The 25,284-nt window shown below is 34.3% G+C and overlaps 1 protein-coding gene across 1 annotated transcript in view; it reads right to left on the minus strand.

The window, feature by feature from the left end:
- The window catches only part of LOC148942917 (sucrase-isomaltase, intestinal-like), a 104,014-nt gene that overhangs the window by 23,322 nt on the left and 55,408 nt on the right, over positions 1 to 25,284 (minus strand). The window contains exons 6-8 of the mRNA XM_089102396.1: positions 21,506 to 21,623; positions 20,926 to 21,059; positions 17,669 to 17,820 (exon numbers count right to left, since the gene is read on the minus strand). Of these exons, the coding sequence (XP_088958522.1) occupies positions 17,669 to 17,820; positions 20,926 to 21,059; positions 21,506 to 21,623 (404 nt within the window). The remainder of the gene's footprint in view (positions 1 to 17,668; positions 17,821 to 20,925; positions 21,060 to 21,505; positions 21,624 to 25,284) is intronic.

The following is a 25,284-nucleotide window of genomic DNA, read 5'->3' on the forward strand; positions in this document are numbered from 1 at the left end:
TAATATCAATCTTACTCCATCAGACTGATATACACTAAAGTTTCATCAAACAGTTCGTGGTAACGAACTGTAAGTAAGGAGCGACCCGGCTCAATAGTAACCAAAAGTCTAAAAACGTAATTTTGACTCTAATAGATACATCAATAGAATCGGATTTTTATGTTGATTTCAAATATATAAGTTTGATTATGTTTAGTCTTACCCATCAAAAGTTACGCGCATGAGAAAATTTGCCTTATTTTCGAAAAAAGGGGGAAACAGCCCCTAAAAGTCAAATAATTTTAATGAAAATCACATCTTCAGATTCAGCGTTTTAGAGAACCCTATTATAGAAGTTTCAAGCTCCTATCAAGAAAAATAGGAAATTTTACATTTTTTGCCAGAAGAAAAATTATGGATGCGTGTTTATTTATTTTTTTTTTGTTTTTTTTTCCCAGGGTTGATAGTATCAACCCAGTGGTTTTAGAATATCGTGTGAAGGCTTTGAACGTAAATTAAAAGTTCTAGTGCCCTTTTTAAGCGATCAAAAAAAATTAGAGGGCAACTTTGCCCCCTCCCATGCTAATTTTTTCCCCGAAGTCACCCAATCGAAATTTTAAGATAGCCATTTTGTTCAGCATAGTCGAAAATATGATAAATACGTCTTTAAGGATGACTTAATCCCCCACAGTTCCCGGGGGAAGGGCTGCAAATTATGAACTTTGCCCACTGTTTACTTATTGTATTGGTAAATGGGAAGTATACAGACGTTTCAGGAGGGATTTTCTACTGGTGCGGGGAGGGGGTCGGTGGTGGATCTTTCCATGGAGGACTTTTCCGTGGGGGAAGGGACATTTTTATGAAGGGGGCGCCGGATTTCCCAGTATTATTTAAAAAACTATCAGAAATTAAACAAAAAAAAACAAGTTTTTTTAACTAAAAGTAAGGAGCAACATTACAACTTAAAACAAAAAGAAATTATTACGTATATGAAGGGGGTTTCCCCCTAGTCAATACCTCGCCCTTTACGCTAACGTTTTTTTTTAGTACTTTCAAAAGAGCTATGTATTCAAATTAAACGGTCTTTGTGATTCAGGGGGGTGTGATTCAAACAAAATTTGAACTTTAGCGTAAAGAGCGAGGTATTGACTAGGGGTAAACTCCCTAATACACATAATAAAAATAAAATACAAATATAGAAGTTTGTTACGTAAGTTAATTCGTAAGTTACGTCATAACGAAATTTCGAGAAAGGTATTTAGCCAAAACAATAAAATTAAAAAGCAAATTTCATTCTAATTATTCATGTACAGTGAGCCAAAATCAAAGCTGCATTAATTCAAAAACGTTACGAAATTAAATTAAAAAAAAACAAGTTTTTTTTTTAACTGAAAATAAGGAGCGACATTAAAACTTAAAACGAACAGAAATTATACCATATATGAAAGGGGCTGTCCCCTCCTCAACGCCTCGCTTTTTACGCTAAAGTTTCACTCTGTCAGAAAACTTTATTTTTTAAAACAATAAAAAACTTTATCATAAAGAGCGAGGCGTTGAGGAGGGGACAGCCCCTTTCATATACGGAATAATTTATGTTCTTTTAATATTTTAATGTCGCTCCTTACTTTCAGATAAAAAACTTGTTTTTTATTTAATTCATACTAATTTCATTCTAAACATAGACCTTTAAAACGGATAAAAAAGCCGAATAGATTTGTCTTTGTAAAACTTCACTTCAAAGAATAAAATGGACTTCTTCAAAAATTAAAACATATTCATTTTCAAAGCGTAATTTAGGCACCATTGGTCTATATGTTTGAATGTAATAGTCCAAAAAAGAAGAATTTAGACACAAAATCGTGGTAACGAACTGTAAGTAGGGAGCGACCCGGCTCAATAGTAACCAAACGTCTAAAAACCGTAATTTTGATACCAATAGATACATCAATAGGATCGGATTTTTATGCTTATTTCAAATATATAAGTTTTATTAAGTTTAGTTTTGCCCATCAAAAGTTACGCGCCTGAGAAAATTTGCCTTATTTTCGAAAAAGGGGGAAACAGCCTCTAAAAGTCAAATAATTTTAATGAAAATCACATCTTCAGATTCAGCGTATCAGAGAACCCTACTAAAGAAGTTTCAGCTCAAATCTACAAAAATGTGAAGTTTTTTATTCTTTGCCATAAGCAAGATCACGGACGACTGTTTGTTTTTTTTTCCTAGGGGTGATCACAATGATCCAGGAGTCCTAGAATATCGTGAAAGGGCTCATCTGAGCGTAAATTAAAAAGTTCTAGTGCCCTTTTTAAGTGATCAGAAAAAATTAGAGGGCAACTTGGCCCCCTCCCATGCTAATTTTTTTCCCGAAGTCACCCAATCGAAATTTTAAGATAGCCATTTTGTTCAGCATTGTCGAAAATCTAACAAATAGGTCTTTAAGGATGACTTAATCCCCCACAGTTCTCGGGGGAAGGGGTGCAAGTTATGAACTTTGCCCACTGGTTACATATAGTATTGGCAAATGGGAAGTATACAGACATTTCAGGAGGGATTTTCTTCTGGTTGGGGGGGGGGCGAGTGGGGGGAGGATCCTCCCATGGAGGGTGTTTGCGCGGGGGAAGGGGCATTTTTATGAAGGAGGCACTGGATTTCCCAGCATTATTTAAAAAACGCTCAGAAATTAAATCAAAAAATAAGTTTTTTCAACTGAAAGTAACATCAAAACTTAAAACAAACAGAAATTATTACGTAATGAAACGGTTTGCCCCCTAGTCAATACCTTGCCCTTTACGCTAAAGTTTTTTTTAGTACTTTCAAAAGAGCTATCTATTCTAATTAACCGGCCTTTGTGATTCGAACAAAATTCGAACTTTCGCGTAAAGAGCGAGGTATTGATTAGGGGTAAACTCCCCAATATATGTAATGAAAACATACAAATATAGAAGTTCGTTACGTAAGTTAATTCATAAATTAAGTCCTGAAAAAATTTTAATAAAGCCACTTAGCCAAAACAATAAAATTAATATGCAAATTTCATTCTACATATTCATGTACGATGAGCCAAAATCAAAGCTGCATTACTTTAAAAATGCTCATAAATTAAATAAAAAATATAAGTGTTTTTTTTAACTGAAAGTAAGGAGCGACATTAAAACATAAAACGAACAGAAATTATTCCGTATGTAAAAGGGGCTGTCCCCTCCTAAACGCCTCGCTCTTTATGCTAAACTTTGACTCTGTCACAAAACTTTATTTTTTAAAACAGTAAAAAACTTTAGCGTAAAGAGCGAGGCGTTGAGGAGGGGACAGCTTCTTTCATATACGGAATAATTTCAGTTCGTTTTAAGTTTTAATGTCGCTCCTTACTTTCAGTTAAAAAAACTTGTTTTTTTTATTTAATTCATACTAGCTTCATTCTAAACGTAGTCCTTTAAAAGGGATAAAAGAGCCGAATAGATTTGTCTTTGTAAAACTTCACTTCAAAGAACAAAGTGGACTTCTTCAAAAATCAAAACATATTCATTTTCAAAGCGTAATTTAGGCAACATTGGTCTATATGTTTGAATGTAATAGTCCAAAAAAGAAGAATTTAGACACAAAATCGTTTTATAAACATTGATATTTTCTTTTCTGTGATCTTAATTGTTATTTGAATTTTAGTTTTCAATTTCGAACAAATAAAAGTTCAATAGGGATAAATCCTTTCATTAGACAGTAAAAATAGTTACAGAATCTTTGGATATTTTGGTCACATATACAGTGACCATCTTCAGCAGATAAACTAAAATAATCAAACAGTTCGTGGTAACGAACTGTAAGTAAGGAGCGATCCAGCTCTATAGTAACCGAAGCTCTAAAAGACAGAATGTTGATACCAATAGATACATAAAAAAAAATCAGATTTTAATGCTGATTTCAAATATATAAGTTTCATGAAGTTTAGTTTTACCCATCAAAAGTTACGCGCCTGAGAAAATTTGCCTGATTTTCGAAAAAAAGGGGGAAACACCCCCTAAAAGTTGTAGAACATTAATGAAAATCACACCATTAGATTTAACGTATCAGAGAAACCTACTGTAGAGGTTTCAAGCTCCTATCTGCAAATATGTGCAATTTTGTATTTTTTGCCAGAAGAAAGATCATGGGTGCGTGTTTATTGTTTTTTTTCCCAGGGGTGATCGTATCGACCCAGAGGTCCTAGAATATCGTGGGAGGGCTCATTCGAACGGAAATTAAAAGTTCTAGTGCTCTTTTTAAGTGACCAAAAAATGGAGGGCAACTATGCCCCTTCTCACGCTCATTTTTTTCCCAAAGTCACCCGATCAAAATTTTAAGATAGCCATTGTGTTCAGCATGGTCAAAAATATAATAACTGTGTCTTTTAGGATGACTTAATCCCCCAAAGTCCCCGGGGGGGAGGGCTAAAAGTTATGAACTTCACCCAATGTTTACATATAGTATTTGTTGTTGGAAAGTATACAAACGTCTTCAGGGGGTATTTTCAGGTAGTGGGGGGGGGGGGGGTGGGGATCATGTGGAAGGATCTTTCCATGGAGGAAGTTTTCATGGGGGAAGGAACTTTTCTATGAAGGGGTGCCGGATTTCCCAGCATTATTTAAAAAAGATCAGAAATTAAATTTAAAAAAATAAGCTTTTCAACTGAAAGTAAGGAGCAACATCAAAACTTAAAACGAACAGAAATTATTACGTGTATGATTGGGTTCGCCTCCTAGGCACTCGCTCTTTAAGAGCTATTTATTCTTATTAACGGCCTTTGTGATTAAAGGGTCATTTTTAAAGAATTGGAACAAAATCCGAACTTTAGCGTAAAGAGTAAGGTATTGACTAGGGGGCAAACCACCTAATATACATATTAAAAATATATGAATAGAGAAGTTCGTTACGTAAGTTAATTTGTAAGTTACGTACATTTATTACTAATAAAAACGTTCGTAAATAAAATTAAACAACTTTCGAGAAAGCCATTTAACCAAATAAAAGTAAAATTAGTATGCAAATTTTGTTTTAATTATTCATGTACGGTGAGCTAAAATCAAAACCAGTATTAATTCAAAAACTTTCAAAAATTAAATAAAAAAACAAGCTTTTTTAACTGAAAGTAAGGAGCTATATTAAAACTTAAAACGAACAAAAATTATTCCGTATATGAAAGGGGCTGTCCCCTCCTCAACGTTTTGCTCTTTACGCTAAAGTTTGACTCTGTCTAACAACTTTATTTTTTAAAATAATAAAAAAAACTTTAGCTTAAAGAGCGAGGCGTTGAGGAGGGGACAGCCCCATTCATATACAGAATAATTTCTGTTCGTTTTAAGTTTTAATTTTGGTCCTTACTTTCAGTTAAAAAACTTATTTTTTTTATTTAATGCACATAAAACATCGACATTTACACAAAACAAATAATTAATTCCGGGTCATAAATTGTTTCCAGGTCACTGGCTAGGTTTGTCTTAAAGGTTACATTATCAGGATTCATTCAAAGCTTTTAGTTGTAAACTTTTCTCCTTTAATGGTGTCTAAATTTAAAATAAATTTTAATGAAGGTGGGACAATCTTTTCTTCTTCCAATTGCAAAAGATATTTTGAAGAATTTACAGTTATATACTTGTTTGGTCACATCATCCCCATACATAGGATACAGGGCCTTTGAAGACCACACTGCTTTTCTAAGACAAATAAATAAAAGTTCAATAGGGATTCCTCTATTGAAATATTATTTGTTCGTCATAAAAAGGCAGTGTGGTCCTTGAAAATACTTACTTTTCGATTATTGTAATTTTATTTAATAATTCACTTAAACATTAACTTGGTATTTATTAGTTATAACATCAACAACAAAGCAACAAAGAAAAATGACGTCCCAGGGCTAATATATGTTTACAAGAAGATGATGGTATCTTTTGCTTTACAAAATCCAAACAGTATTTCATTGAAAGCAGTTTCTAAAACTCATTGAAAACAAATTCTAAACTGTATTTCATTGAGAACATTCTAAACAGTTTGATTTTTACAGGGCCATGCCTTATTTAGTTTTTTTTTTCAGGAGAGAAAATATGATTTTGGGGGGAGGCGGGCTTACAAAAAGAAGCTTCACAAAACACATCAAAATTTGTTTATATGCATTTTACATCTTCCTTACGAGTAGAATGGAACATTTGGGCGCGGGGGGGGGCCTGAAGCCCGGTAACATATTTCACCTGGATACGGCCTTGATTTTTTTTGACAAATCATCTGTTTCTTTTATTTTGCTTTCAGTAAAGCGCGATGACACTTGTGCTATAATTGGGGTACAAGAGGGACGACTTCCCAGTTCAGATATCTAGTAATTTCTGTTCATTTTCAGTTTGATTTGAATATCTTCCCAGTTCATATATCTAGTAATTTCTGTTTATTTTCAGTTTGATTTGAATACCTTCCCAGTTCATATATCTGGTAATTTCTGTTCATTTTCAGTTTGATTTGAATATCTTCCCAGTTCTTATATCTAGTAATTTCTGTTCATTTTCAGTTTGAATTGAATATCTTCCCAGTTCATATATCTAGTAATTTCTGTTCATTTTCAGTTTGATTTGAATATCTTCCCAGTTCATATATTTAGTGATTTCTGTTCATTTTCAGTTTGATTTGAATATCTTCTCAATTCATATATCTAGTGGTTTCCATTCATTTTTAGATTTGAATATCAGCTTTACATTTGGTACATTATAAGTTCATTATTGGCGTCGTTTTTTATTAGCTGAAACTTCTGTTTCTTCTAACTTTATATGTCTTAGAATACCTGTTTTTTTTAAAGTATAATAGGGGTACAAGGGGGAGGACTTCGCCCTTCATATATCTGATAATTTCTGTTCATTCTGAATTTGTATTGAATATCAGTTGTATTTTTAGTACCTTATAAGCTCATTATTGGTTTCATTTTTTATTAAGTTTAATACCTGTTGCTTTTAACTATTACTTCATTCTTCATTCTAATTTCTGTTTTTTTGTTGTTGTTTTTTTGTTTTTTTACTCTGCTCAAGATGTAGCTTCGGTCTTTAATTTTGTTTAAAAAACTTATATTTTTGCTTAATCCAATTAAAGATTACGAAAAATTATTCGGAAAATTCAGTCTCTTTAATGCCGACGAAAAGCAAATTATTTAAATGCGAATGAATGCTAAAACTACCAACAGATACGATAGATCTGCGTAAACTTCTACAGTCTTATTAGCTCTTATTTATTTTAATTTCCTGTTGAATCTGATTTTATCTTTAAAATTTCAGTTCTAAAAGTTCTAATTTACAGGATTCGAAAACAAACTTTTAGATTTCAATAAATGTCCGTTTTTCATATTTTAGGATTGTAAGCCAGTTAATTTTCGACTTTCTAATGCTAATCATCTCTTATTACAAGAAACCCAAGTGTTTACACAATCTTATGAGTTCCAAGACTTTTAACACTTTGACAACCAAACCCTTCAAATTCTCAGAATTTCTAGCTTTTCTCCCAATTTTATAGTTCCATGTTATTTTATCTTTACATTTTGACAACTAAACCCCTCATATTTCTAGAAATTCAAGTCTTTTTAAAAAAGTCAGAGTTCTAGGATTTTCAATCTTCAGATTTTATCAAATAAACCTACAAATTAAAAACTCAAACAACCTAAAACTAATTTGGTGTTATACTCAGAATATAGCCTAAGCCGTTGTGGTTCCTGGAAAATGGATAGAAAGCTCCAATCTGGTGCAATCGCAGGCATAACTGCTCCTTGGTATCGCCAACGACAGTCTTATTTAAAAATGCAGTCTATTTCTGTCTTTATAAAAATTGAACCCATTTATGTTGATAAATATATATGCAAAAATATAGGTAAATAGGTCAAAAGAGAAAATGGTATTAAATTGACATTTTTTGGAAAAAATGGCCTATTGACCACGCTTGTCACTTGATTTTATATAATGTTGTGTTATACTCACAATTAATCAAAAAACCTTTTGCACAAAATATGTTTTTCAAAAAAAATTAATGAACTCCATTAAACAAAAAATAAAAACAAAATCAAATAATCTACCAAGCATACAACTACCACAAATCAGTATCAATAAATAAATGAAACCCAAAAACAAATAGAAATTAAAATAAGTCAAACTCAAAACGAGCAGAAATTAATCCGAGTAGGGTTCTAAAACCTATGCTTTCTAAAAGCAATAATATAATTTGTACTTTAATGAAAAAAAAATCAAACGAATTTACTGAAAAAATGTACATTGTCAGTTTAATATACATATGCTGACATTTATTCCTTAAAATCTTAATTGATTTTTGATTTCTTACAGTTATAAAAGTGAAAACATTTAAAAGAATTTTTTTTAGTAAAGTACAAATTCTATTCTGTCTTTTATAAAGCACGGCGTTTAGAAGCCTACTCAAATTAATTTCTGCTCGTTTTGAGTTTGACTTATTTTAATTTCTCTTTGTTTAGGGCTTCATTTATTTATTGATACTGATTTGTGCTAGTTTTATGCTTGGTCGATTATTTGATTCTATTTTGTTCATTTTTGGTTTAATGGAGTTCTTTACTGTTTTTTGAAAAAACTTATTTTGTACAAAAAGTTTTTTTCATTAATTTCTGTTCTTTTATATTGACATAGTCTTTTTCATTGAGAAAGACTGTGCCTCTTCTGAAGTTAAACAGCCCTCCCTTCCATAAGACCTTTTAATACCCCCTGGGCATAACTTACAACCCTTGCCCCTGATCTCTGGGGCTTATTTCAACCCCAAAACCCTTGTTATATGATATTTGGACTATTTTTAATAGAATGGCTATCTCAAAATTTCTATTAGACACATTTCGGGACAATATGACATGTGTGTAGGGGAAGAGGATAATTGCCCTCTGATCACTTTGGCTCTTAAAAAGAGCACTAGAGAGTCTGATTACAAATCCAATGAGCCCACTTTGAAGTTTATATGATCACACTATCTATAAAAACCCTATATGTCCCCAGGGCATAACTTACAAACCTTACCCTGAGGACTGGGGGGATTTGTTATCCTCAAAGACACAATTTCCAGACCTTTCTGATAGGCTTGACAAAATGGTTATATCAAAATTTTGATTGGGAAGTGTTTGTTGAAATGATAGGCGTGGAGGGAAACATTTGCCCTCTGATCACTTTCGACTAATAAAAAACGCACTAGTCCTCTCAATTTCCATGAGCCCTTTTTGAAGCTTCTACGACAAAACTTTCTATAAAACGTTATATGCCCAAGGGCATAATTTACGACCCTTGTCCGGAGGGCTAGGGGGGGGGGGAGCAAGGTCATCCTCAAAGACATAATTTCCAGACCTTTCAACTACGTTGAAGAAAATGACCATATCAAATTATTGGTCGGAAATGTTTGGGGAAATGATGGGAGTTGGGAGGGGGTGATTCTTCCTTTGATGACTTTCGACTATTAAAAAGGGCAATAGCCTTCTGAATTTTCAATCGAATGGGCGCGATTTAAAGTTTTTACAACAACACTTTCTATATGACATTATATTTCCCTAGAGCATAATTTAGAACCTTAGCCCTGAGGGCTGTGGGGGTTGTCATACTCAAAAACATAATTTCCTGACCCTTCAACTACGTTCAACAACATTGCTATATAAAAATGTTGATCGGAAGTGTTTGGGGAAATTCAGGGTATGGGGGGGGGCATTCATCCTCCGATCACTTTTGACTACTAATAAGAACACTAACACTCTCAATTCCCAATTGAATGACTCCTTTTTGAAGTTTCTACGACAACGCTGGCAAAGACCTAATTTCCAGAACTTTCAACTACGTTGAACAAAATTTGTATCTCAAAATTTTGATTGGATGTCTTTGGGGAAATGGTGGGCGTGAGAGAGGCGTTAGTTGCCCTCCAATTACTTTAGACTATTAAATAGGGCACCAGCCCTTTCAGTTTCCAATCGAATGAGACCTTTTTGAAGTTTCTACGACAACGCCTTCTATAAAATCTTATATGCCCCCTGGGCATAACTTACAACCCTTACGCTGAGGGCTGTGGGGGGAGTATTATCCTCAAAGACATAATTTCCAGAATTTTTAACTACGTTGAACAAACTGACTATCTCAAAATTTTTATTGGATGTTTTGGGGAAATGGTGGGCGTGGGAGGGGTGTTAGTTTTCTTACAATAATTTTTGAATATTAAAAAGGGCACTAGCCCTTCGAATTTTCAAAGTTTTTGAAGTTTCTATGACAACACTCTCTATAAAAAACCTTATATGCCCCCAGGACATAAATTACAACCCCTACCCTGAGGGGTGTGGGGTTGGGGATTATCATCCTTAAAGACATAATATCCAGAACTTACAACTACGTTGAAAAAATGGCTGTCTCAAAATTTTGATTGAATGTGTTTTGGGAAATGGTGGGCGTGAGAAGGAGGTTAGTTACCCTCCAATCAGTTTCGACTAGCCTATTAAAAAGGGCACAATCCCTTTGAATTTCCAATAGAATGAGCCTGTTTTGAAGTTTCAACGACAACATTTCCTATAAAAAACAAACCTTATATGCCCCCATGGTATACCTTACAGCCATTGCCTTGAAGGCTGTGCGGGGGGGGGGGGCATTTTGTCATCCTCAAAAACTTAATTTCCACAACTTTCACCTAAGTGGAACAAAATGTGTATCTCAAAAATTTGATTGGATGTGTTTAGAGAAATGGGGGGCGTGAGAGGAGGATTCATTGCCCTCCAATCACCTTCGACTACTAAAAAGGACACTAGCCCTTTCAATTTCCAATCGAAGCAGCACTATTCGAAGTCTCTACGAAAGCGCTTTCTATAAAAACCATCTATACCCCCAGGGCATAACTTACAACCTTTGCCCTGAGGAGTTTAGGGGGTTTGTCATCCTCAAAGCCATAATCAGAACTTTCAACTACGTTGAAGAAAAAGCCTATCTGAAAATTTAATTGGATATCTTCGGGAAAATGGTGGGCGTGAGAGGGGGGCTAGTTGCTCTCCAATCACTTTTGACTATTAAAAAGGGCACTAGCCCTTTCAATTTCCAATCGAATAAGCTTTTTTGAAGTTTCTGCGACGACGCTTTCTATAAAAACTTTATATGCCCAAAGGGTATAACTTACAACTCTTGCCCTGAGGGCTCTGAGGGGGTTATCATAGGCAGCGAACTAGTGCTTCCTAAGTAAAGAACGATGATGGCACAATGTTTTTTTTTTACTCCATACCTGGGCACTTCGTATCGAAGGAGTTGTCGCACAAACTTCGAAAAGGGCTCATTCGATTGGAAATTGGAGTGGCTATTGCCCTTTTTAATAGTCGAAAGTGATTGGAGAGCAACTAGCCCTCCCCTCCCCCCACGCCCATCATTCCCCCAGACACATCCAATCAAAATTTTGAGATAGCAATTTTGTTCAGCGTAAATGATTTCCAGATAGAAAACATTTTTTGGAGGAGGACTATCCCCCACAACCCTCGGGGCAAGGGTTTTAAGTTATGCCCTGAGAGCATATAAGAACGATGTTGGCACAATGTACTATTTAATATTTTTTCCTTTAGAGCAGGGAACTTCATATGGAAAGGGTCGTCGTAAAAACTTCAAAAGGGACTCATTCGATTGGAAATTGGGAGTTCTAGTGCCCGTTTTAATAGTCGAAAGAGATTGGAGGTCGAATAGCCCCCCCCCACGCCCATCATTCCCCCAAACATATCAAATCAAACTTTTGAGATAGCCATTTTGTTCAGCGTAGTATATTCCAGATAGAAAATATGTTTTTGAGGAGGACACTCCCCCATAACCCTCAGGGTAAAGGTTTTAAGTTATGTCCGGGGGGGCACATAAGGTTCTTATAGAAGGCCTTGTCGTAGAAACTTTAAAAAAGGCTCATGCGATTGGAGATTCAAAAGGCTAGGCCCTTTTAATAGTCGAAAGCGATTGGAGGGCAACTAACCCCCCTCTCATGCCCACCTTTTCCTCAAACACATCCAATAAAAATTTTGAGATAGCCATTTTGTTCAGCGTAGTTGATTTCCAAATAGAAAATATATTTTTGAGGAGGACACTCCCCGAGAGCCCTCAGGGCAAGGGTTTTAAGTTATACCCTGGGTGCATAATAGTCGAAAGTGATTGGAGGGCAACTAACCCGCCTCCCACGCCCATCATTTGCTCAAACACATCCATATTTCTGAAAGTCCCCTCTCACGCCTACCATTTTCTCAAACACATCGAATTAAAATTTTGAGATATCCATTTTATTCAACGTAGTTGAAAGTTCTGGAAATTAGGTCTTTTAGGATGATAACCCCCTCAGAGCCCTCGGTGCAAGGGTTTTAAGTTATGCCCTTGGGCATATAAAGTTTTTATTGAAAGCGTTGTCGTAGAAAATTCAAAAGGGCTCGTTCAATTGGAAATTGAAAGGGCTAGTCCCTTTTTTAATAGTTGAAGGTAATTGGATAGCGACTAACACTCCTTTCACGCCCACCATTTTCCAAAGCACATTCAATAGAAATTTTTAGATATCCATTTTGTTTAACGAAGTTCAAAGTTCTGGAAATTAAGTCTTTTAGGATGATAACCCCCTCAAAGCCCGCAGTGCAAGGGCTGTAAGTTATGCCCTGAGGGCATATAAAGTTTATATAGAAAATTGTTGTATAAATCATAGGCAGCACGATTGCGCTGCCTAAACAAAGAACGGGGACACTCGAGAACGAGACAAGAAACGGGGACTAAGTAAAAGAGGAGGACACTCTCCCACAACCCTCAGGGCAAAGATTTTAAGTTATGCTCTGGAGGCATATAAGAACAATGTTGTCACAATGTATTATTTATTAATTTTTGCCTTTAGAGCAGGGCATTTCGAATCGAAGAAGTTGTCGTAGAAACTTCGAAAAGCGCTTAAACAATTGGAAATTGAAGTGGCTTGTGTCCTTTTTAATAGTCGAAAGTGAATGGAAGGCGACTAACATCCTTTCCATGCCCATTGTTTCCCGAAACACATCCAATCATTTTGTTTAGCGTAGGTGATTTCCAGATAGAAATTATGTTCTTGAGGACAGTCCCCCACAGCCCTTAGGGCAAGGGGTGTAAGTTATGCCCTGGGCGCATATAAGGTTTTTTATAGAAGGCGTAGTCATAAAAACTGTAAAAAAGGCTCATTCGATTGGAAATTCAAAGGGCTAGTGCCCTTTTTAATTGTCGAAAGTGATTAGAGGGCAACTAACCCGCCTCTCACGCCCACCTTTTCCCCAAACACATCTAATCAAAACTTTGAGATAGCCATTTTATTCAATAGAGTTTTAAGTTCTGGAAATTAGGTCTTTGAGGATGACAGCCCCCCCCCCCAGCCCTCAAGGCAAAGGTGGTAAATTATGCCCAGGGGGCATATAAGATTTTCATATAACGCGTTGCCGTAGACACTTCAAAAAGGGCTCATTCGATGGAAATTGAAATGTTTAGTGCCCTTTTTAATAGTCGAAAGTGGTTGGAAAGCAACTAACACCCCATCCACGCCCAACATTTCCCCAAGCACATCCAATAAAGATTTTGAAATAGCCATTTTGTTCCACACAGTAAAAAGCTCAGGAAATTACACCTTTGAGCAGGGCACTCCCCCCACAGTCTTCAGGGCAAGGGTTATAAGTTATGCCCTGGGGGCATATAAGGTTTTTATTGAAGTCTTTGTCGTAGAAACTTGAAAAAGGGCTCATTCCATTGGAAATTCAAATTGCTAGTGCCCTTTTTAATTGTCGAAAGTAATTTAAAGGCAACTAGCCCCCCTCTCACGCCCATCTTTTCTCCAAACCCATCCAATTAATATTTTAGATAGCCATTTTGTTCAACGTAGTTGAAAGTTTTGGAAATTTGGTCGTTAAGGATGACAACCCCCTTCCCCTCCCACAGCTCTCAGGGCAAGGGTTCTAAGTTATGCCCTGGGGCGTATAAGGTTTTTATTGAAAGCGTAGAAACTTGAAAAGGGCTCATTCAGTTGGAAATTGAAAAGGCTAGTGCCTTTTTTAATAGTTGAAAGTGATTGGAGAGCGACTCACGCCCATCATTTTCCCAAACACATCTAATCAAAATTTTGAGATATCCATTTTGTTTAACGTAGTTGAAAGTTATTGAAATTAGGTCTTTTAGGATGATAACCCCCTCAGAGCCCTCAGTGCAAGGGTTGTAAGTTATGCCCTGGGGGCATATAAAGTTTAAATAGAAATTTCTTATAGAAATTTCTAAAAGGGCTCATTAGAATGGAAATTGAAATTGCCTTTTTTAATAGTCGAAAGTGAGTGGAGAGTAATTAATCCCCCTCTTACGCCCACCATTTCCCCAAAAAAAATTCCATCAAAGTTTATAGCTAGCCATTTTGTTCAACGTAGTTAAAAGTTCTGGAAATTATGTATTTAAGAATGACAAACCCCCCAGAGCCCCCAGGGCAAGGGTTGTAAGTTCTGCCCTGGGGGAATATAAGGTTTTTATAGATGGAGTTGTCGTAAAACTTCAAAAGGGGTTCATTCAATTTGAAATTGAGAGGGCTAGTGCCCTTTGTAATAGTCGAAAGTGATTGGAGGGTATCTAAACCCCCTCTCACGCCCACCATTCCTCGAAACACATCCAATCAAAATTTTTAGATACCCATTTTGTTCAATGTAGTAGATTGTTCTGGAAATTAGTTCTTTGAGGATGACACCTCCCCCCAGCAATCAGGGCAATCGTTTTAAGTTATGCCCTGGGGGCGTATAAGATTTTTATTGAAAGTTTTGTCTTAGAAACTTCAAAAGTGCTCTTTTGTTTGGAAATTGAAAGGGCTAGGGCCAATTTTAATAGTTGAAAGTGATTGGAGAGCGACTACCACCCCTCTCACGCTCACCATTTCCCCAAACACATCAAATCAAAATTTTGAGATAGCCATATTGTTTAACCCCTATGCCTTCCCGAGGCCAGAACAAAATTTGCACTTTACTGAAAAAATACAAATGAATGTGCATTGTCATTTTAATATACATATACTGATATTTAGTAACCAAAATGTTTACATTATTTGATTTATTAAAGTTATAAAAGTAAAAACATTTATATTTTTCAGTAAAGTGCAAATTATGTTCTGGCCTTGGGAAGGCATAGGGGTTTTGCGCCCAACTTATGTTAATTTCTGCCGGTTTTGAGTCTGACTCGGTTATTTATTGTAATTTCTGTTGGTTTTGGGTTTCATTTATTTATCGATGCTGATTTGCGGTAGTTTCACGCTTGGTAGATTATTTGACTTTATTTTTGCTCATTTTTTGTTTAATGCAGTTCTATATCAAATGCTATATCAAACTTTGATTGGATGTGTTTGGGGAAAAGGTGGGTGTGAGAGGGGGGTTAGTTGCCCTCTAATCACTTTCGACTATTAAAAAGGGCACTAGCCCTTAGAATTTCCAATCGAATGAGTCCTTTTTGAAGTTCCTACGACAATGCTTTCTATAAAAAACCTTATATGCCCCCAGGGCATAATTTAATACCCTTGCCCTGAGGGTTGGGGGGGAGTATCCTCCTCAAAAACATAATTTCTATCTGAAAATCAACTACGTTGAACGAAATGGCTGTGTCAAAATTTTTATTGGATGTGTTTGGGGAAATGGTGGGCGCGGAAGGGGTGTTAGTTGCCTTCCAATCACTTTCGACTGTCAAAAAGGGCACTAGCCATTCCAATTTCCAATCGAATGAGCCCTTTTCGAAGTTTCTACGACACCTCCTTCGATACGAAGTGCCCTGGCTTAGAAAAAAAATAAATAAATAATACATTGTTCCATCACCGTTCTTTACTTAGGCAGCGATATGGCGCTGCCTATTATATAGCCTAAGTCATTGTGATTCCTGGAAAATGGATAGAAAGCTCCAAGCTGGTGCCATCACAGGCATAACTGCTCCTTGGTATAGCCAATGACAGTCTTATTAAAAAAATGCAGTTTTTTTTTTTTTAAGAAAATAGGATTAGAAAATAATAAGGCTCCAGGTGCTGATAGGGTGGTAAAAGAGTTTCTTAAATATGGTTGCTCTGAGGTTAGAAATAAGTTACTGAAGAATATGAATATGATTTTTGAAAACAAGGAAGCCGCTAGCAATTTTAGGAAAACCTTAATTAAGCCACTTTATAAGAAAGGTGATAAAAGTAAGTATAGTAATTATCGAGGCATTAGTCTTGTCTCTGTAGGTAGTAAATTACTTAGTAATATAATACTTTTTAGACTGAGAGATGCTGCAGACAAAGTTTTAAGAGAAGAGCAGGGCGGTCTTAGAAAAGGTAGAGGATGTGTCGACCGAATTTTCACTCTTAGGCTAATAATTGAGAAGTGCCTGAGTAGTCAAACACCTATGGTCCTCAGTTTTATAGATTATGAGCAAGCTTTCGATTCTGTTGATAAGACAGCTTTAGTAAACGTTTTATCTCTGTATGGTATACCAGACAAATAAATTAAAGTGATTAGTGCTATGTACGAGAGTAACACTGCTGCGGTTAAGGTAGGAAATGAGGTTAACAGCTGGTTTTGTATTAAATCAGGAGTTAAGCAGGGTTGTGTTCTATCCCTCTTTATATTGATTATTTTGATGGACTTTGTTTTAAGGAGCACAGAAAAGGCAATTAGATATCACGGAATTAAATTTGGAGGAAAAAGTCTCGTGGACTTAGATTGTGCTGATGATTTAAGCATCCTACATGAAAGCGTGAGCAAAACGAATGAAGTTTTAGAGGTTTTGCGAGTTCAGGGTGCTAGAATAGGTTTGAAAACTAATGCTAAGAAGACTAAGTCACTAAGGCTAGGAATAAGTGAAAATGAAAAGGTGACGTTGGGTAATGAAAAGATTTATCAGGTGGGCAGCTTCACTTACATTGGTAGTATTATTAGTAAAGATGGTGGAAGCAGTAAAGATTTTAAAACTAGAATAGCCAAGGCTCAGGGTGTTTTTTTTTTTACAGTTAAAAAAAGTTTGGAAGAATAGGAAGATAAGTCTGCAAACTAAGATTAGAATATTAGAAGCTACAGTGATGACAGTGGTCAAATATGGCTCTGAAGCATGGGCGCTCAGAAAAGCGGATGAAGATTTGCTAGATGTTTTCCAGAGGAATTGCTTAAGGATTGTTCTGGGTACCCGGCTGACTGACCGTATTTCAAACAACAGGCTATACGAAAAATGTGGTTCAATACCGCTCTCTAGGGTTATAATGAAAGAAAGGTTGAGGTGGCTAGGGCACGTTGTGCGGACGAACGATGACAGATTGCCGAAGATTGTTCTTTTCGGCCAACCGTCTGGGGCTAAACGGAAAGCAGGTCGTCCTTTTCTGGGGTGGGAGGACGACATAAAGAAAGATTTAAAGGAAATGGGAACTTCGTGGGCGAGTGTAAAAAGGGAGGCTTTGAAAAGATTGGGATGGAGGAGGAGCGTGCACAGCTGTGTTGGCCTCAGGTAGCTTGGTGCTGCGGTTAGTTGTTAGTAGTAGTAGTATATATATATATATATATATATATATATATATATATATATATATATATATATATATATATATATATATATATATATATAAATAAATAGGTCAACAGAGAAAATTGTATTAAGTTGACCTTTTTTTGGAAAAAATGGCCTATTGACCACGCTTGTCACTTTATTTTATATAATGTTGTGTTATACTCACAATATAGCCCAAGCCATTGTGATTCCTGGAAAATGGATAGAAAGCTCCAATCTGGTGCCATCGCAGGCATAACTGCTCCTCGGTATCACCAATGAAACCACAAATATCTGGCCCTACCATTGGAATGGCAAATAGATTGAACTGAAGCATCCCTTTAAAAAAGACGAATGTAAAATGTATACAATATTTGAGTCTTATTTTCAAAATTTGATTTATGTTTGTGTTAAAAATTAAAAATTGAAAAAAATACATGCAGTTATAAAGAACGACAATTTAATCAGTGCAAGTGAAACGATGTCAAATAGGAAATATTTGAAACACAGAATGGCCAAAAATGTTTTTAATTGAGGAAAAGGAACGAGAAAAGAGGCACAATATAAGGGTATTGGACTTAGTAAAAATAAAAGTGAACCAGACGTTCGGCCCATTTGGCCCTTTTAACATTCTAAAGGCCGTGTTTAAAACCACCTCTGGACAGACTAAGTTTGAGCAGCTTTTATTTCTACTCCTCTAATTCAATATATTTCTTCCAGCTTATTAATATGCAATTGAACGAGCAGAAATGGAAAGTTCTACGCTTCAACCAGCTCAAACGAGATATCACAATACCAGATGTTCCCTTTCCGACTGTTTCGTCCGCGACAATACTAGGCGTGACTTTTACAAGTGATTGCTTGTTTAAACTGCACGTAGACAATATCGTAAGTAAAGAACACTACTCAATCCTAAGTCTAACGAGTATGCGAAGGTTGGGTTTCTCAGATCGTCAGCTCTTACTGGCTTACAGGACATACATCAGGCCAATCCTTGAATATTGTTGTCCTGTCTGGGGTCCCCAAGCACAAAACACTGCCTACATGTCAGAGGAACTAGAATACGTTCAAACACTGGCAACTAAAATAATTCTTGGACCCAGGTATGAGAGTTACGAGCATGTCCTCTTGGTTATGAGCTTGCTCACTTCGTTCGCCCGAACACACGATTTGATAATGAGATTCAGGAAATCACTCATGTCAAAAGAGAAACATCGCTCAATTCTTCCTCCAACCGCAACGACCCCCAAACTCACCAGGAATCAGAACAGACTACAACCCGTCAAGTGCTGAACGAACAGATTTGCAAATTCCTTCTTACAAGTGATATTTAAATAAATAAGTGATATTTTTTATTATAAAATCACTGTAAAAATAGCATAATTTAGCGTTCAGTTTTGCTTGTTACGAAAGCTATTCATTAAACGAATACGAAATAACTAAAAAAAATAGTTGGCTCATATTACATCGATGTGTCACCACTTTCAGAATTATCAGCGTACCTCAGTTCGATCAATGTCAGAAAATACAAAGCATGAGATAATGAAAATTTGCTATGACCATGAAGATTTTTAAAAATGAGGCTAATCCAAAAATTTTAGGTCCAAAGTTTTGGTAATTACGACTAATCTGATCATTGGTCATGGAATAGATTGGAGAAACCCATAGAAATCCAAAGTGCCTTTCTAGGGCACATCAACTCAAGTAAAATCTCTTTTTTTTCGCAGCTCCTGCTACTAAACTTTTCAGGATATATGTCAGTCACTGTCTTTTCGCTATTAGTGTGTTAGTAATTTTGAGAGTCCTGAGCGATACTAGTTGTATAGTCTTGAGAGTCCGAGACTCATTTAAGAAATCACTTTCGTCCTTTTAAAGATTCAGTTGTCAACCTCCTTCCCTCACTAGTCTTACAGCTATTGAAAATGTGCCATGTAAAGGTTTTGACCGCAATTACACACTAGGCAAGCATTACTGATTGGTTCAATTAGGTTTCCGAAAAACTGAAAGTCTATTTTTTTCCAAAATATACAGTATCTATTTTATATCTTCCCAAAAGCTGTTGGGCCGAAACTTTTGATATTAGATTCCTTTTTGTAATATCCTTGATTCCTGAAAAAAATTCTTCGTATACGCTACTTGTCCTCAATTAAAGTAAGGAAAGCATCTTTTCTAGCATTTCTGCTCCGCCTAACTAATCACTACAGCCATCCTCCTGAATCTGCCACTGTCTAAAGAGCGTCTCACAAAATCAAGAAAAATCTACGACCAAATATGCAGGGATTCAGGCCCTCCCTCTTATTAATGTATTATATTTACGGCCCTCTCCCCCCTCCGTATCTAAAACAGACGATAACATCCTACAGCTATGCAATATACAATAAACCGATTGATTTTCTCAAGACTTTTGTTCAAAATTTTTTGGCTCTATTTAATACAAAAAAGGTCTTGGAGCCAAAAATGTTGCTCTTGTTTGGTTTCATATATTTAATAAGTTAAAAGGGCAGTAGGAATTTTAATTTTTATTCAAACATGCCGTGTCTAGATTATATGAGCTACAGCTCAATACAATGATCCCAGGTAAAACAAAAAAGAACCAAGAGGGACGCACCTTTGATCCTCTTTCTCATAGAAAATACTAAACTCCAAGTTCTCCAGATAGAGAACTTAAGCCTCCTCTGTGAATTTGAGGAAGCAAATTCTCGTTAACATTGTTCTTTTTTTTTTATTTTCCCCCTTTTGTAAAAACCATGCAGTTTTGTTCCACACAATTGCTGATGGATAGCCTAAAAGTAAACAAATGTTTGACATATTTGAAATCGGGATCAAAATGAATTTATTTTACAGAGTCAGTTTATAGATTTCCAAATACTATTGATTTGCACACCCTATTTGATATACTTTATATTTTGATAACATTATTGATTTATCCATCTAGGAGGGCAGAAGGGGCAACATTATCCGAATAGATTTATACAACCAAAGAGCATATACTGCGTTCAATACCAAATAAAAGAGCAACAAAACAGAGCTGATAGAGAAAAATATCGACTGATTACATTATAGAAGCATAGAGAAGACTTAAAGAGAGGTATTAGATAGGGGAAAAGAAAATCTATTACGTCACTGTCCCTAAAAATAGAAACTATCCCAAAAAATAGTGGATCTAAAAGTTTGTTTATTTTCTGTACATCTGCTACTTTTTACTTACTCTACATTACCATTTATGGTTTCAAATCCTGTATGTTAAAATGATTATGAAGCTCAATCGTCTGACAGAGATATCTCTGGACCTGATATTGTGTAATATAATGAACTTTAAATAGATATTACGTCTTTCAGGATTGTATTGAATTAAGATATTTCTTCCTCCCTAATCAATGCTCTTAAAGAAAAAAAAGAGGTTACACTATTTTTTTTAGTGACAACCAAAAGTGACTAACTCACCAATAATTGATTTTTTAAGATTAGGCCAGTTTGAAAAATTGTCTCCCAGCCAATGAGCAACCCATTTTCCAGAGCCAATGAAAGTACTGCGAGACAAAGCGAAACCTCGTTTTCCTGTTGCTTGTTGGACAGCTCTATAAATAAATTTTTAAGATGAATAAAAACATAGCAAATTTGAAACTAACCCTTATTTCTACAAATTATACTCCTAAAACTAAAGAAGTTAAGCTTTTTAAGGATGTCTCAATGAATAAATCGGACAAAATCAGTAAACTTAATTTAAGCAAGCTTTCATCTTTTACCAATAAAACTGAATTAAGTTCAGATCAGTTAGCCTAAATTAATGTAGACAATTTAGCATTTTAGCCCAATTTAATTTAGGCAAACTTTAATTTGTAACCTAAAACACTGAGCTCCAACTTAATGCAAAGAGGGACAAATAACAGCAAGAAAGATCAACTGACCTATTAAAAGAGTTTGTAATCCTTCAAGATTTGGACACTACCTTAAGTTGTATTCAAGTGTACCATAATAAGACATCATTCTAAATTGTCAAGAACTAGGTCTAAATAGAACTTACGTAATAGTAGGCTCCGACTGATACCAGCCATATAGGTTATGAGCATCGTAATGGAGGCCAGCATATTGAACATGATCAGGGCAGACGGTTTTATCATCTAGTGTATATCCATAAGTACCTAAAAATATTTAATACTTTTAACTGCTTGATCGGCATTTCCCTCAAGTGGGTATTTCACCGATTTCCTAAGCTCTGTCATTGAAAACTTCGATATATATATATATACATATATATATATATATATATATATATATATATATATATATATATATATATATATACACACACACATATATATATATATATATATATATATATATATATATATATATATATATATATATACATATATATATATATATATATATATATATATATATATATATATATATATATATATATATATATATATATATATATATATATATATATATATATATATATATATATATATATATATATATATATATATATATATATATATATATATATATATATATATATATATATATATATATATATATATATATATATATATATATATATATATATATATATATATATATATATATATATATATATATATATATATATATATATATATATATATATATATATATATATATATATATATATATATATATATATATATATATATATATATATATATATATATATATATATATATATATATATATATATATATATATATATATAAATATATATATATATATATATATATATATATATATATATATATATATATATATATATATATATATATATATATATATATATATATATATATATATATATATATATATATATATATATATATATACATATATATATATATATATATATATATATATATATATATATATATATATATATATATATATATATATATATATATATATATATATATATATATATATATATATATATATATATATATATATATATATATATGCCTTTAAATAAAAGAAAGAAAGCTGGGAATAGATTTCCGTTTGTGAATGGACTCAGAGACCAAAATGCAGGGAGCTATTTTCAAGATATCGAAATATTCATAAGACAGCAATAATCAAATTTTCACGTCTGCAAACTGTAACATGGTATCTTCCACCAAAGGTAATTATTATTTCGAGTAATCTTTATGATAAGAGCTTGTTGCAATAGAAATTTGTGGAGATATAAAAAATAACCAAACAAGCAAAGTAGTACACAAATATATAAAAAATATACGCAAAATAGTGTCGGATCAATATCAAAACTTCACCATTGAAATCAACCCAGCTGAATACAGGGTATAAGGGAATTACAGTAGCCCATCTTGATCAACAAGGAAAATCAATTTTTTAAAGGGACACAGTGATGGGTCCCCTTTTCTGCTCCTTTTTTTAGCCAACAGTGGGGTATTGAAACATCATAGTGAGATATTTAGGGGCTCATTTGAAAGGAAATTACTATATCTATGTGATTTTTGTAAGTAACAAAACACAATATTAAACATAAAATGCAATTTTTGACACAACTACATCTTCCTATACAAGACGATAAAACACACGTATCTCATGACAAGAGACTATATAAGACACGTATCTGTTGAAAAAATGCTTCTTTGTGTTATAGTTTTTTATTTGAGTGACTCTGGTGCCTGATTCCCCGTGGCTCGTTCTTTACTAGATTAAAAAAAAAAAAAAAACTTTTTTAACTGAAAGTAAGGAGACACGTTAAAATTTAAAACGAACAGAAATTATTCCCTATATGAAAGGGGCTGCCCCCTCACTCTTTACGCTAAAGTTTTTTATTGTTTTAAAAAATGAAGTTGTGAGACAGATTCAATCTTTAGCGTAAAGAGCGAGGGGTTGAGGAGGAGGCAGCTCCTTTCATATGCGGAATAACTTCTGTTCGTGTTAAGTTCTAACGTCGCTTAAAGCATAGAAATCTGATTCTTTGATGTATCTATTGTTATCGAAATTCCGTTTTTTAGAGTCTTGGTTACTATTGAGCCGGGTCGCTCCTTACTTACAGTTCGTTACCACGATTTGTTTGATGCAGAAACGAAAAGTCAAAAGTGTTTTCCTGTTAGTGATATATGCCGTTATAGCCGTAATATATAGCCGTCAGTTTTTATTTAAAAAATGTTCTATAAGAATGTTTCCTTTTTATTGACTGTATTGCTAGAGCATAGGGTATAGAAAAAATGTAAGGATGAAGGAAAATGAATCGCAAAAAAATCTATGGTTAGAATAAATGCAAAAACGAGCATCACAACGAATCATAAATGAAAAGAACGCAAAACGAAATCCGTAGTTTTAAAACAAACAACAGAGAGACTCGCAACAAATCGCAAAACAAAATGACACAACGAAATTCGCGGTTAAAAGACATGCAACAAAGAGCATTAGTAATTGATAATTTTTGCATATTTGATAACTGAGTAATACAGTATCATGAATAATTTTTGTCATAGGGGTCAATTTCTGTTTTTACCTGTTCAAATCCAAAACAGTCATATTTGAATACATAATTATTGAGTGAGTAATTGAGTATCATCAGCAATTTTAATCACTAGAGGTGATTTACATCAGTGCTTACTTGTCCGACTCCGAAACAAGCGTTTTAAAACACTCAAGTTGTCAGTAAAAAAGAGATATCTCAGAAAAAATTTCAAAGACTTTTCGTTAAAAAATACTCGTGTTGATCCTGAAAAGGAAAGCATTCGCAAAGCGTATCCTGGATATAACTTCCAGGGGTAATTTGATTGAAGAGCCATTTGAAAATCAAAATTACAATGGAATGAAGGAACACCTTATTTTAGCGTCACTCAACAAAGAAGTAAGTAAATGCTGAGATTGTTATCACCAGAAGAATACAAATCCTAAAAAAGTTTTGATTCTGTGAAGGATAAACAGGAAGGTGGCAATTAACTCACGCTGGAATTCCTCAATTTATCTGAAATTGCTGATTTGCCACCCCATGCCTTAAAACTAAAGAATAAAAAGATAATTTTACTATTGTGTAATTTATGTATATCTGAGGGTATGTGCAATACAACATTCCTGATTAATACTGAATTATGTAACAACGTAATAAATATATTACTAGGAAAAACTCAAAAAGAATTTCACATTAATATGTGGTTAGAAGACAAGTACCTAGCAAATTTTGGTCTCTTAGGAGCAATTATTATGTATGTATCTATTATTTTTCAAATACAAATCTGTGAATTTCTTAGAAAATTGGTACACTAACATTTCCTGCCCTGAAAAAAAAACGATCTAGATAGGTCACGACTACGGGAAAACTTTTTTTTCTGGGTTATCATATTGAACACTTTTTGGTATATATGACATCATGCAAAACAATACAAAATGACAAACGAGTCCGAACTGTTAAAGTAATAATTATGAAAAAAATATCAGAGGAAATGATGAACGAAAACAAAGAAGAACGAAATCTACGGCTACAACAAAAGCGACAACAAGAATCACATCGAAAGGCGCAGGAAAATCACGCGCAACGAAATCTTTGGCTACAAGACTAGGAGAAACGAATCGCAAACGAAAATAATTCGCAAGGAAATCTGCGGTTAGTAGACATGCGGTTAGTAAATAAGCATCATCAATAATTTTAGTCGCTAGAGTTGATTTCTGTCAGCGCTTACCTGTTCAACTCAAAAGCAACGGTAGTGAAACAATTAATTCGTGTACTGAAAATTTCATCTCTGGAAGTATTTCGAAAATTGTTCGTTAAAAAAAATATACATGTCG

This window comes from Artemia sp. Qi Xiang Cuo, chromosome 16, assembly GCF_049724085.1.
Source record: "Artemia sp. Qi Xiang Cuo chromosome 16, ASM4972408v1, whole genome shotgun sequence".
NCBI lineage: Eukaryota > Metazoa > Arthropoda > Branchiopoda > Anostraca > Artemiidae > Artemia > Artemia sp. Qi Xiang Cuo.